Raw genomic sequence first — 15,506 nt, forward strand, 5'->3', positions numbered from 1 at the left:
GATGGATGTCTAGTGGCTGTAGATGGATGTCTAGTGGCTGTAGATGGATGTCTAGTGGCTGTAGATGGATGTCTAGTGGCTGTAGATGGATGTCTAGTGGCTATAGAATGATGTCTAGTGGCTGTAGATGGATGTCTAGTGGCTGTAGATGGATGTCTAGTGGCTGTAGATGGATGTCTAGTGGCTGTAGATGGATGTCTAGTGGCTGTAGATGGATGTCTAGTGGCAGTAGATGGATGAAGATGGATGTCTAGTGGCAGTAGATGGATGTAGAGGGATGTCTAGTGGTTGTAGATGGATGTAGATGGATGTCTAGTGGCAGTAGATGGATGTCTAGTGGCTGTAGATGGATGTCTAGTGGTTGTAGATGGATGTCTAGTGGCAGTAGATGGATGTCTAGTGGCTGTAGATGGATGTCTAGTGGCTGTAGATGGATGTCTAGTGGCTGTAGATGGATGTCTAGTGGCTGTAGATGGATGTCTAGTGGCTGTAGATGGATGTCTAGTGGCTGTAGATGGATGTAGATGGATGTCTAGTGGCAGTAGATGGATGTCTAGTGGCTGTACATGGATGTCTAGTGGCTGTACATGGATGTCTAGTGGCTGTAGATGGATGTCTAGTGGCTGTAGATGGATGTCTAGTGGCTGTAGATGGATGTCTAGTGGCTGTAGATGGATGTAGATGGATGTCTAGTGGCTGTAGATGGATGTCTAGTGGCTGTAGATGGATGTCGATGGATGTCTAGTGGCTGTAGATGGATGTCTCGTGGCTGTAGATGGATGTCTCGTGGCTGTAGATGGATGTAGATGGATGTCTAGTGGCTGTAGATGGATGTCTCGTGGCTGTAGATGGATGTCTCGTGGCTTTAGATGGATGTAGATGGATGTCTAGTGGCTGTAGATGGATGTCTAGTGGCTGTAGATGGATGTCTAGTGGCTGTAGTTGGATGTCTAGTGGCTGTAGATGGATGTCTAGTGGCTGTAGATGGATGTAGATGGATGTCTAGTGGCTGTAGATGGATGTCTAGTGGCTGTAGATGGATGTCTAGTGGCTGTAGATGGATGTCTAGTGGCTGTAGATGGATGTCTAGTGGCTGTAGATGGATGTCTAGTGGCTGTAGATGGATGTCTAGTGGCTGTAGATGGATGTAGATGGATGTCTAGTGGCTGTAGATGGATGTCTAGTGGCTGTAGATGGATGTCTAGTGGCTGTAGATGGATGTAGATGGATGTCTAGTGGCTGTAGATGGATGTCTAGTGGCTGTAGATGGATGTAGATGGATGTCTAGTGGCTGTAGATGGATGTCTAGTGGCTGTAGATGGATGTCTAGTGGCTGTAGATGGATGTAGATGGATGTCTAGTGCCTGTAGATGGATGTCTAGTGCCTATAGATGGATGTCTAGTGGCTGTAGATGGATGTCTAGTGGCTGTAGATGGATGTCTAGTGGCTGTAGATGGATGTCTAGTGGCTGTAGATGGATGTCTAGTGGATGTAGATGGATGTCTAGTGGCTGTAGATGGATGTCTAGTGGCTGTAGATGGATGTCTAGTGGCTGTAGATGGATGTCTAGTGGCTGTAGATGGATGTCTATTGGCTGTAGAATGATGTCTAGTGGCTGTAGATGGATGTAGATGGATGTCTATTGGCAGTAGATGGATGTCTAGTGGCTGTAGATGGATGTCTAGTGGCTGTAGATGGATGTCTAGTGGCTGTAGATGGATGTAGATGGATGTCTAGTGGCTGTAGATGGATGTCTAGTGGCTGTAGATGGATGTCGATGGATGTCTAGTGGCTGTAGATGGATGTCTCGTGGCTGTAGATGGATGTCTCGTGGCTGTAGATGGATGTAGATGGATGTCTAGTGGCTGTAGATGGATGTCTCGTGGCTGTAGATGGATGTCTCGTGGCTTTAGATGGATGTAGATGGATGTCTAGTGGCTGTAGATGGATGTCTAGTGGCTGTAGATGGATGTCTAGTGGCTGTAGATGGATGTCTAGTGGCTGTAGATGGATGTCTAGTGGCTGTAGATGGATGTAGATGGATGTCTAGTGGCTGTAGATGGATGTCTAGTGGCTGTAGATGGATGTAGATGGATGTCTAGTGGCTGTAGATGGATGTCTAGTGGCTGTAGATGGATGTCTAGTGGCTGTAGATGGATGTAGATGGATGTCTAGTGCCTGTAGATGGATGTCTAGTGCCTATAGATGGATGTCTAGTGGCTGTAGATGGATGTCTAGTGGCTGTAGATGGATGTCTAGTGGCTGTAGATGGATGTCTAGTGGCTGTAGATGGATATCTAGTGGATGTAGATGGATGTCTAGTGGCTGTAGATGGATGTCTAGTGGCTGTAGATGGATGTCTAGTGGCTGTAGATGGATGTCTAGTGGCTGTAGAATGATGTCTAGTGGCTGTAGATGGATGTCTAGTGGCTGTAGATGGATGTCTAGTGGCTGTAGATGGATGTCTAGTGGCTGTAGAATGATGTCTAGTGGCTGTAGATGGATGTCTAGTGGCTGTAGATGGATGTCTAGTGGCTGTAGATGGATGTCTAGTGGCTGTAGATGGATGTAGATGGATGTCTAGTGGCTGTAGATGGATGTCTAGTGGCTGTAGATGGATGTCTAGTGGCTGTAGATGGATGTCTAGTGGCTGTAGATGGATGTCTAGTGGCTGTAGATGGATGTCTAGTGGCTGTAGATGGATGTCTAGTGGCTGTAGATGGATGTAGATGGATGTCTAGTGGCTGTAGATGGATGTCTAGTGGCTGTAGATGGATGTCTAGTGGCTGTAGATGGATGTCTAGTGGCTGTAGATGGATGTCTAGTGGCTGTAGATGGATGTCTAGTGGCTGTAGATGGATGTCTGGTGGCTGTAGATGGATGTCGATGGATGTCTAGTGGCTGTAGATGGATGTCTAGTGGATGTAGATGGATGTCTAGTGGCTGTAGATGGATGTCTAGTGGCTGTAGATGGATGTAGATGAATGTCTAGTGGCTGTAGATGGATGTCTAGTGGATGTAGATGGATGTCTAGTGGATGTAGATGGATGTCTAGTGGCTGTAGATGGATGTCTAGTGGCTGTAGATGGATGTAGATGGATGTCTAGTGGCTGTAGATGGATGTCTAGTGGCTGTAGATGGATGTAGATGGATGTCTAGTGTCTAATATCTCAAGCAGTAGGAATTTCTCTCATCCAGTTACACAAGTATTCAACCCTGAGTCAATTCAACCCGGAGTCAATAATTTGTAGAAGCCCATTTGGCAGCTGTCAGTCTTTCTGGGTCAGTCTCTAAGAGCTTTCCACACCTGGATTGTGCAACATTTGCCCATTATCTTTTTCAAAATTCTTCAAGCTCGGTCAAATTGGTTGTTGATCATTGCTATAGATCCATTTTGAGATCTTGCCATAGATTCTCAAGTAGATTTAAGTCAAAACTGTAACTCGGTCTCTCAGGAACATTCACTGTCTTCTTGGTAAGCAACTCCAGTGTAGATTTGGCCTTGTGTTTTAGGTTATTGTCCTTCTGAAAGGTAATTAATCTCCCAGTGTCTGGTGAAAAGCAGACTGAACCAGGTTTTCCTCTAGTATTTTGCCTGTGCTTAGCTCCATTTAGTTCATTTTTTTATCCTGAAAAACTCCCCAGTCCTTGCTGATGACAACCATCCCCATAACATGATGCAGCCACCACTATGCTTGAAAAAATGGGATTGGTACTCAGTAATGTGTTGTATTGGATTTGCCCCAAACATAACACTTTTTATTCAGGACATAAAGTGAATTGCTTTGCCACATTATTTGCAGTATTACTTTAGTGCCTTGTTGCAAACAGGATGCATGTTTTGGAGAAAAAATTATCCATCCTCAGTTCTCTTATCACAGCCAATAAACTCTGTAACTGTTTTAAAGTCACCATTGGCCTCATGGTGAAATCCCTGAGTGGTTTCCTTCCTCTCCGCCAACTGAGTTAGGAAGGATGCCTGAATCTTTGTAGTGACTGGGTGTATTGATGCACTATCCAAAGAGTAATTAATAACTTCACTATGCTCAAAGGGATATTCAATGTCTGATTTTTACATTTTTACCCATCTACCAATAGGTGCCCTTCTTTGCGAGGCATTGGAAAACCTTCCTGTCGAGGGTTTAGATAATTTTTGCTATTTACAAGGTTGCTGCAATACTTTGTATCAGTTGGATTGTGGAATGTGTGTGTGTGTGACCCCAAAACATTCCTCCGGGTTCCTCAGGGCTGGTATTGACCTAGAGCCAAAAATATTTTTGTGAAATATCTGACTGCAACCCTCCTCCACGTGCACGCGCACACACACACACACACACACACACACACACGATACACCCCCTCAGTGGAAATACAGAGCGTATCCAGCTAGTGTATCTGAAGTCATTCTGGGTCAAAACACTGCTCTAACTTTAACACCCTGTTCCCAGTGTGTGTAGGGCCGGCCCTAGGCATAAGCAACATAAGCGGCTGCTAGGGGGCCTCGGCTGCTAGGGGGGCCCGGCTGCTAGGGGGCTGCTAGGGGGGCCCGGCTGCTAGGGGGCCGCTAGGGGGCTGCTAGGGGGCTGCTAGGGGGCTGCTAGCGGGGCTGCTAGGGGGGCCCGGCTGCTAGGGGGCTGCTAGGGGGGCCCGGCTGCTAGGGGGCTGCTAGGGGGGCTGCTAGGGGGGCCCGGCTGCTAGGGGGCTGCTAGGGGGCTGCTAGGGGGGCCCGGCTGCTAGGGGGCTGCTAGGGGGGCCCGGCTGCTAGGGGGCTGCTAGGGGGGCCCAGCTGCTAGGGGGCCGCTAGGGGGGCCCGGCTGCTAGGGGGCTGCTAGGGGGGCCCGGCTGCTAGGGGGCTGCTAGGGGGGCCCAGCTGCTGGGTGGCCGCTAGGGGGGCCCGGCTGCTAGGGGGCCTCGGCAGCTAGGGGGGCCCCCAAGATTTTTAGGAGCGTCACTCCAAAAATTATAAAAACCTGTTTTCGCTTTTTCATTAAGGAGATTTATAATTTTTTTAATGCATTTTAGAATAAGGCTGTAACATAAAAATGTGGAAAAAGTCAAGGGGTCTGAATACTTTCCGAAGGCACTGTACATGTAGGTAGGGGTAAAGTGACTATACATAGATAATAAACAGAGAGTAGCAGCAGTGTAAAAAAAGGGGGGGCCAATGTAAATAGTCCAGGTAGCCATAATTAATTGTTCAGCAGTCTTATGGCTTGGGGGTAGAAGCTGTTGAGAAGCCTTTTGGACCTAGACTTGGAGCTCTGGTACCGCTTGCCATGTGGTAGCAGAGAACAGTCTATGACTAGGGTGGCTGAAGTCTTTGACAATTTTGAGGGCCTTCCTCTGACACCGCCTGGTATAGAGGTCCTGGATGGCAGGGAGCTCGGACCCAGTGATGTACTGGGCCATATGCACTACCCTCTGTAGTGCCTTGCGGTCGGAGGCCAAGCAGTTGCCATACCAGGTGGTGACGCAACCAGTCAGGAAGCTCTCGATGATGCAGCTGTAGAACTTTTTGAGGATCTGAGGACCCATACCAGATATTTTCAGTCTCCTGAGAGGGAATAGGCTTTGCCTTGCCCTCTTCACGACTGTCTTGGTGTGTTTGGACCATGATAGTTTGTTGGTGATGTGGACACCAAGGAACCTGAAGCTCTCAACCTGTTCCACTACAGCCCCGTGGACGTCATGGATGTCCCTAAGATTAACCACACTGATATCTAAACAACAAGGAAACTATTAACAACTCATTCTTTGCAAATGTAATGCTAATGTTCAAAACCATCTGGAATCATCTTCTCCTCATGAACCACATGTCAGATTCACAAAGAAATATAGTTCCTACCTGATAGAGGGCTTTCTTTGTTGTCCACCTGATCTCGTGTTTCTGTGAACTCCGTCTCTTGTCGACCATTTTAATGTTAAACAATCACAGTAAGGTACTTAATTGTTACCCAGAAATGATTTGATATTGAGATAAAAACGGCTGCGTTGGAGATTTTCTCTACGCCCCACGGCAAAATGTGTAGAATTGCATGAAATGTATTTTAAAACGTCAATATTTTCTCTCCGCTGTCAAGAGGGGGGGCCACAAAAAATATTTTGCCAGCAAGGTGGGTGGGCCCAAAGCGGCAGCAGGCAGCTTAGGGGTTAAGAGCGTTGTGCCAGTAACCGAAAGGTCGCTGGTTCTAATCCCCGAGCCGACTGGGTGAATAATCTGTCGATGTGCCCTTGAGCAAGGCACTTAACCCTAATTGCTCCTGTAAGTCGCTCTGGATAAGAGCGTCTGCTAAATGACTAAAACGAAAATGTAAAATTAGGAAATAATGACCCAATAATAACCCCAGCACTACCAACCCCCTGGTGTGGGCTCTGATAGCCTGTCCACATCAGAACCAGGGTCCACATAATACAACACAACTAGAGCAGGCCATCATGGATGCAGCGACTCTGTTATGAACAGCAGAACCCTGTGAGAATAAAGAGCTGTTTTGTTTTTGCAGCACAATAGAGGAACTCTGAGCCAAATGTTATTCTGCATGCTGCCTTTGAGCTCAGTCAATTAACCAGCCTGCTAGAGGACCAGCCGACCAGCCGCACACACACACACACACACACACACACACACACACACACACACACACACACACACGAGGAATTAGGACCATGAAAACATGAAACAAAAGCATCTCAATAGATTGATATCGTTAGAGACATGTGAATGATAACTGGGTCATTCAGGTGAATATCAGAGGCTTTAACCCCTGAGAGCATAAACCTTGAGGGGTTGTACTTCTCTAGCCAACACATATTAAACACATTTCATTGTTTTAAAATGGTCATACTATGGATCGTTTAGCTATTTGATTCAGATTTTTATGACCCCTGAAGGTGTAAAAAATATTTTTTTTACATTATTTGATGAAATTGCATTTGTCCTTACTGCTTATAGCCCATATAAATAAATAAAAGATACAGACAGACAGTCCAAAAATAAATCAAAAGGAAGTATGTTTTGAAGTGTCTGTCCTATATCTGAACACTCAGGAATGTATACATTAGTAAAAATATATATATACTGTGTAATGACCATATACATTTGACGTGGAAATGCCCTACTCACTTCCGTTCATTTTTCAGCCCAGTATGAGGTTCCCTTCAGATGAGTCTTGTGGGTCTTGTGGGGGTCATTTACATTTAAGTCATTTAGCAGACGCTCTTATCCAGACCCCCGTGGGAATCGAACCCACAACCCTGGCGTTGCAAACGCCATGCTCTACCAACTGAGCTACACGGGACTAGAGGTGTCGTACAGCAAAACAACAAAATGTGTTCGTGAGAGTCTCACCTTTCAACGGAGGGGTCATATTAGTGTGCAGGCCAAACCGTTTGGACGCTACAGACAGGAAGTTGGCAGATCTGCGGTCCCAACTTCAGACGAGTCGCATGTAGCTTCTGGGGGTCTTAGAGCAAAACGTAGAAACTTAGAACATCATCGTGTTCGTGAGTCTCAGCTTTTCATAATGTCTCAGCTTTCCATGTTAGTTTCTAGCCCAAACTGTTCGGGAAAACCGATTTTCGGGATGTCTCCTGGGCTGACCAACAGCCTTAGTGTTTTAAAGTACTTAAGTACAAATACTTTAAAGTACTACTTAAGTAATACTTTACTATTTATAGATTTGACAACTTTTGCTTTTACTTCACTACATTCCTAAAGAAAATATACTTTTTGCTCCATAAATGTTCCCTGACACCCAAAAGCACTTGTTACATTTTGAATACTTAGCAGGACAGGAATATTGTCCAATTCGCACACTTATCAAGACAACATCCCTGGTCATCTGATCTGGTGGACTCACTAAACAAAAATGCTTCGTCTGTGAATGAGTGGCTATCCGTAAATAAATAAATAAAATACTGAAAATGGTGCCGTCTGGTTTGCTTAATATAAGGAATTTGAAATGATTTTTACTTTTGATACTGAAGTATATTTAAAACCAAATACCTTTAGACTTTTACTCAAGTAGTATTTTACTGGGTGACTTCTACTTTCACTAGTAGCAGCTGACTGTTAGTTCATTAGTAGTTTACTAGGTCAGAGCAGCTGACTGATAAGATAATGGAATACAGATCAAAGTGAGTCCTACAGGGCTGTTATTGACCTCTCCTCAGACACTCTGCTATTTCAGACCCTGGGTGGGTCCTACAGGGCTGTTATTGACCTCTCCTCAGACACTCTGCTGTTTCAGACCCTGGGTGGGTCCTACAGGGCTGTTATTGACCTCTCCTCAGACACTCTGCTGTTTTAGACCCTGGGTGAGTCCTAAAGGGCTGTTATTGGCCTCTCCTCAGACACTCTGCTATTTCAGACCCTGGGTGGGTCCTACAGGGCTGTTATTGACCTCTCCTCAGACACTCTGCTGTTTCAGACCCTGGGTGAGTCCTAAAGGGCTGTTATTGGCCTCTCCTCAGACACTCTGCTATTTCAGACCCTGGGTGTGTCCTAAAGGGCTGTTATTGACCTCTCCTCAGACACTCTGCTGTTTCAGACCCTGGGTGTGTCCTAAAGGGCTGTTATTGACCTCTCCTCAGACACTCTGCTGTTTCAGACCCTGGGTGAGTCCTAAAGGGCTGTTATTGGCCTCTCCTCAGACACTCTGCTATTTCAGACCCTGGGTGTGTCCTAAAGGGCTGTTATTGACCTCTCCTCAGACACTCTGCTGTTTCAGACCCTGGGTGTGTCCTAAAGGGCTGTTATTGACCTCTCCTCAGACACTCTGCTGTTTCAGACCCTGGGTGGGTCCTAAAGGGCTGTTATTGACCTCTCCTCAGACACTCTGCTATTTCAGACCCTGGGTGTGTCCTAAAGGGCTGTTATCCTCTCATGCTGCTGACCAGGGCCGGCCCGCCCATCATACAGGTTTAGGTGGCCACCAAGTGCGGCAGATTGTCGAGGGCAGCATTTTATCCCAAGCTAAACTGACAAAGACGCACCACCAACAACACATGAAGCCTCACATAATATCCAGTCAACCCGTGTTTTTGCTGATTGACAGTTTGTGTTTGTTTTACATTTCAGATCAACACCAATGGGTTCGTTGCCATGGCAGAGCCTAGCGCTGAGTCCACATACCTCGGTAAGATGCCCGCCGGGTTCGGCATGATCGCGGTCCTGCACGGCGACCTGGATACTGGTGACGGCGTGGGTAAGGTGTACTACCGGCAGGACGCCAGCCCAGCCACCCTGCGGCAGGCTGCGGACCAGATCAACAGGGCTTTTCCAGAGGACGATGAGGTGAGAGAGAGAAAGAATGGACAGAGGGAAAGATAATGGAGAGAGAGAGAGAGAGAGAAACATTTGTTTTACTTTAACCAAGACATTGTACAACTGGCAATGAGCTGAATTGCGAATACAATTTACATTGTAAAAATATTCCACTAAAACACTATAAACAAAATACATACTGTAGGTCATAAGCAATGAATGAAATTAAAGTAGCTGTTACCTGTTTTTACTAGGTGGAGCCGGAACACTCTGTGGTCGTCACCTGGGTAGACGTTGTCTCCAGGCAACACCATGGCCACAGCAGAGGAGACGGACTGGAGAAACAGGTGAGATCAGAATTTACCAGTCAATCAATCAATCAATCAATCAATCAAGTAAATTTATTAATGTGGAAAGAGAGGTTACAAAGTGCTTTAGAGTAGCCCGACCTTGACCCCAAAGAGCAAGCGGAAACAGTGAGTGACATTCTTGCGTTTGAATCCTAACAATGTAACCGTGTTGAAAGTCTCTCTCGTAATCTCTCTTTTCAACAGAGGAACAGCTTCCAGCTGGTGATAGCGTCAGCTGAGACTGCCTCCTATGCTATCCTCCTCTACCCCAGGGAGGGGCTGCAGTTTGCCTCCACAGCTGTAGGGGGCAGTAGTCAGGCCATGCAGGCTGGCTTCAGTAAAGGGCTGGTCAAGTACCTAGTGTTCACCAGACAGGGACCGTACTACCGCATCACCACCGAGAGGGAGACCTCTGTCAGGGCGCTGGCAGAGTAAGTACTGGACTTTTTATTTTCTAAATATGTATTTAACCTTTATTTTAACAAGGAAGACATATTGAGACCATAGGTCTCTTATCCAAATGCGTCCTGTATAATACAATATAAACATACACATTATACAAAAAATATATACCCTGAGTATATGACATAGACTGACCAGGTGAATCCAAGGGAAAGCTATGATCCCTTATTGATGTCACTTGTTAAATCCACTTCGGTGCATTCAACTTAGGATAGCCAGTGGGACTACCACTTTTTTTTCCTTTTTTTTTGGGGGGGGGGGGGGTAGAAGGATTACTGTTATACTATTCCAGGTATTCCTTAAAGAGGTATGTGTGCCATTCAGAGGGTGAATGGGCAAGACAAAATATTTAAGTGCCTTTGAACGAGGTATGGTAGTAGGTGCCAGGCGCACAGGTATGTGTCAAGAACTGCAACGCTGCTGGGTTTTTCACGCTCAACAGTTTCCCGTGTGTATCAAGAATGGTCCACCACACAAAGGACATCCAACCAACTCGACACAACTGTGGGAAGCACTGGAGTCAACATAGGCCAGCATGCTCCGACGAATATTATGGAGGGATCCTTACTGTTTTATATACTCAGTATATACAGTATATACAGTATATATATATATATATATATATATATATATATATATATATACATTAAAATACAAAAACACAGTCATGGTAAGCACAAATAAAACATCACATATCGCCCAGAAAAACAGTTATATTCCTCCACAAATAAGTCCCCAATCAATACTTCAAATTGCCCGAACAGCACCAGAACATCAAGATGAAATATATTTTACATTTTATTCCAGCAATACGGAGCATTAAAACTATAAGCTGATTTACCTCCTCGGTGGAGACCCTCAGGAGTTCACAGGAACCTCAGGAGTTAACAGGAACCTCAGGAGTTAACAGGAACCTCAGGAGTTAACAGGAACCTCAGGAGTTAACAGGAACCTCAGGAGTTCACAGGAACCTCAGGAGTTCACATGAACCTCAGGAGTTAACAGGAACCTCAGGAGTTCACAGGAACCTCAGGAGTTCACAGGAACCCCAGGAGTCTCTAGGAACCTCAGGAGTTAACAGGAACCTCAGGAGTTCACAGGAACCTCAGGAGTTAACAGGAACCTCAGGAGTTAACAGGAACCTCAGGAGTTAACCAATCCTGGTAACGGGTTGGGCAACTCAGGAGTCTATACTTCAACAGCAAAGTTCGATAAGACAGATTTATGAAGTAGGGCCTTTGTAAACAAAAAGGGAGTAATGTAGAGATCTACGGGTCTTTAGCGAAGTCCAGCCAACCTTTTGATACAGGATGCAGTGATGAGTATCAAACTGTCACCTGTAACAGAACGAAGGGCACTATGGTAGACGGCATCCAAAGGGTTAAGAGCAGTAGCAGCTGGACTTTGATAAATAATATCACCATAATCAGGAACAGATCAAAAGGTGGACTGAATCATCTGCTTCCTTCTGCTTAGAGAAAGCTCATCTATATGTTTTTTAAATGTCAAATCCATATCAACCCAAATGCCTCAGTATTTATATACAGGAACACGTTCGATTGGAGAACCATCTCTAATGAGTCAACATGTAGCTCATCTGAAACATTCTTACGAGAGTTTAAAAACAACATGTATTTCGTTTAGCCTGTATTAAGCACAAGTTTTAAATCAGGGATTCCTGCATAGCTATCCAATCTGACTGTAGTTTTCCTGCATAGCTATACAATCTGACTGTAGTTTTCCTGCATAGCTATACAATCTGACTGTAGTTTTCCTGCATAGCTATCCAATCTGACTGTAGTTTTCCTGCATAGCTATCCAATCTGACTGTAGTTTTCCTGCATAGCTATCCAATCTGACTGTAGTTTTCCTGCATAGCTATACAATCTGACTGTAGTTTTCCTGCATAGCTATCCAATCTGACTGTAGTTTTCCTGCATAGCTATCCAATCTGACTGTAGTTTTCCTGCATAGCTATCCAATATGACTGTAGTTTTCCTGCATAGCTATCCAATCTGACTGTAGTTTTGACACAGCCAGATCAACAGTCAGGGCAATAGCATACTGTATAAAATAGTATAATTTGCATATATAAGTAGTTTACCATTTTTAACAGATGGTGTTTATATAAATAGTGAAGAGAACAGGTCCCAAAATCGACCTCTGTGGTACACCTGTATGCACTTCAAGAAATTAAGACTTAACCCCATCAATCACGATTGTCAAGGGGTGCTGAAGGTGGGTGTGGTGCATGAATCAAGCGCAGGACGCAGAAGCTCAGTCCAAAAGACTTTAGTGCAATATTCACGTAGAAAATAAGCACAATAAGCCCGAAGGCGAAATAATGGCGCACACAGGCGTCAAACAAACGGCGCACTAACATGTGCGAAAAACCTCTCCAAAACACTGGAGGGAAGTACGTAGCTCCAACACAAAACAGAAGAGCAATCACACACAAAGACAAACACACACAACGAGAACTAAATAGGACACTAACGAGGACTAACAAGACACAGGTGTACAACATCAAGACAAAACCAAACGAACATGAAACATAGATCGGTGGCAGCTAGTACTCCGGGGACGACAACCCCCGAAGCCTGCCCGAACCAGGAGGAGGAGCAGCCTCGGCCGAAACCGTGACAGTACCCCCCCCTTGACGCGCGGCCCCAGCCGTGCGCCGACCCCGGCCTCGGGGACGACCAGGAGGACGCGGAGCAGGGCGCGCGGGATGGTCCCGGTGGAACTCCGACAGGAGAGATGGGTCTAGGATGTCCCTCCGCGGCACCCAGCACCGCTCCTCCGGGCCGTACCCCTCCCAATCCACGAGATACTGGAGACCCCCCATCCGGCGTCTTGAGTCCAAGATGGACCGAACGGTGTACGCCGGAGCCCCCTCGATGTCCAGTGGGGGCGGAGGAGTCTCCCCTATCTCATTGTCCTGGAGTGGACCAGCTACCACCGGCCTGAGAAGAGACACATGGAACGAGGGATTAATATTCTTATACTCAACAGGTAGATGTAACTTATAACACACCTCGTTCAATCTTCTCAGGACTTTAAAGGGCCCCACAAACCGCCGACCCAGCTTCCGGCAGGGCAGGCGGAGGGGTAGGTTTCTGGTAGAGAGCCAGACTCGATCTCCGGGTGCGTACACCGGCCCCTCACTGCGGTGGAGATCGGCGCTCGCCTTGTGACGAAGGACGGCCCGCTGCGCACCAAGTTATACGCGTATAGTCTCTTCATGACCCCCCTGCGCACACATCCTAAGTGGTGCTGTGATCTCCCTAATCAACCCCGACCCCAACGGGCGGCTATCTAAGGCATGAACGGGAAAAGGTTTGCTGCAGGTGGACGTGGGCAGCGTTCCACGTCTCTTCCGAGCGCCTCATCCAATCATCCACCGCAGGGGCCTCGATCTGGCTCTGCTGCCAAGGTGCCAGAACCGGCTGGTAACCTAACACACATTGGAAGGGGGTTAGGTTGGTAGAGGAGTGGCAGAGAGAGTTCTGGGCCATCTCGGCCCAGGGAATGTACCGTGCCCACTCCTCCGGCCGGCCCTGGCAATACGACCTCAGAAACCTACCCACATCCTGGTTGACACGTTCTACCTGCCCGTTACTCTCCGGGTGGTACCCTGAGGTAAGGCTAACCGAGACCCCCAAACGCTCCATGAACGCTCTCCAAACACGGGAGGTAAACTGGGGGCCTCGATCAGACACTATATCCTCGGGTACCCCGTAATGCCGGAAGACGTGGGTAAATAGGGCCTCAGCGGTCTGTAGGGCAGTAGGAAGACCCGACATAGGGAGAAGGCGACAGGCCTTAGAGAACCGGTCCACAACGACCAGGATGGTGGTATTCCCCTGAGAGAGGGGAAGGTCTGTCAAAAAATCCACCGAGAGGTGGGACCATGGTCGTTGTGGAACGGGCAGGGGTTGTAACTTACCCCTGGGCAGATGTCGGGGCGCCTTACACTGGGCGCACACCGAACAGGAGGAGACATAAACCCTCACATCCCTAGCCAAAGTGGGCCACCAGTATTTAGTGCTAAGGCAATGCACTGTCCGGCCAATACCCGGATGTCCAGAGGAGGGTGACGTGTGAGCCCAGTAAATGAGTCGATCCCGAATCTCGAGCGGAACGTACTTCCGACCCTCAGGACACTGTGGAGGGCTGGGGTCGGTACGCAACGCTCGCTCGATTTCGGCATCGACCTCCCACACCACCGGTGCCACAAGGCAAGACTCCGGTAGTATGGGAGTGGGCTCAACGGACCTCTCCTCCGTGTCATACCGCCGGGACAGCGCATCTGCCTTACCATTCTGGGACCCAGGGATGTACGTGATTTTAAATACGAACCTGGTGAGAAACATACTCCATCGAGCCTGGCGAGGGTTCAGTCTCCTCGCTGCCCGGATGTACTCCAGGTTCCGATGGTCAGTCAAAATGAGGAAAGGGTGTTGAGCCCCCTCAAGCCAATGCCTCCACACCTTAAGGGCTTGAACTACAGCTAACAGCTCCCTGTCCCCAACGTCATAGTTACGCTCCGCCGGGCTGAGCTTTTTTGAGTAAAAAGCACAGGGGCGGAGTTTAGGTGGCGTGCCGGACCGTTGAGAGAGAACGGCCCCTATACCAGCCTCAGACGCGTCTACCTCAACCTGAAAGGGTAATGCGGGATCCGGATGCGCCAGCACCGGAGCCGAAGTAAACAGGTCCTTCAGTCTCCTAAAGGCCCTGTCCGCATCAGCTGACCACTGCAGGCGCACCGGACCCCCTTTCAGAAGGGACGTGATGGGAGCTGCCACCTGTCCAAAACCCCGGATAAACCTCCGGTAGTAATTCGCAAAGCCCAAGAACTGCTGCACCTCTTTTACAGTGGTTGGAGTTTGCCAATTACGCACAGCGGACACACGATCCACCTCCATTCTCACCCCTGACGCGGACAACCGATAACCCAAAAAGGAGACCGACTCCTGGAAAAACAGACATTTCTCTGCCTTGACATATAGGTCGTGCTCCAACAGCCTCCTCAATACACGACGCACCAGGGTTATATGCTCGGGTAGACGAGTACACCAGAATATCATCAATGTACACGACCACCCCTTGTCCCTGCATATCCCGGAAAATGTAATCTACGAAGGATTGGAAGACTGATGGAGCATTCATCAACCCATATGGCATGACGAGATATTCGAAATGACCTGACGTGGTACTAAACGCTGTCTTCCATTCGTCGCCCTCCCTAATGCGCACCAAGTTATACGCGCTCCTGAGATCCAATTTTGTGAAAAACCGCGCTCCATGCAATGACTCTGTCATGGTCGCAATCAGAGGGAGTGGATAACTGTATTTCACAGTAATCTGATTGAGACCACGGTAATCTTTCTTCTTCACAAAAAAGAAACTCGAGGAGGCGGGAGAA

At 47.5% G+C, this 15,506-nt stretch overlaps 1 protein-coding gene across 1 annotated transcript in view; it reads left to right on the top strand.

Annotated features, from left to right (window-relative positions):
- Positions 1 to 9,102: 9,102 nt before the first annotated feature.
- Positions 9,103 to 15,506, top strand: part of LOC311114080 (nidogen-1-like) — a gene marked incomplete at its 3' end in the record, with an annotated part of 48,931 nt that continues 42,527 nt past the window's right edge. The window contains exons 1-3 of the mRNA XM_084189361.1: positions 9,103 to 9,296; positions 9,521 to 9,613; positions 9,821 to 10,047. Of these exons, the coding sequence (XP_084045487.1) occupies positions 9,105 to 9,296; positions 9,521 to 9,613; positions 9,821 to 10,047 (512 nt within the window). The 5' untranslated portion in view covers positions 9,103 to 9,104. The remainder of the gene's footprint in view (positions 9,297 to 9,520; positions 9,614 to 9,820; positions 10,048 to 15,506) is intronic.

Source organism: Coregonus lavaretus (assembly GCF_964263955.1).
Source record: "Coregonus lavaretus genome assembly, contig: HAP1_SCAFFOLD_2553, whole genome shotgun sequence".
Lineage (NCBI taxonomy): Eukaryota > Metazoa > Chordata > Actinopteri > Salmoniformes > Salmonidae > Coregonus > Coregonus lavaretus.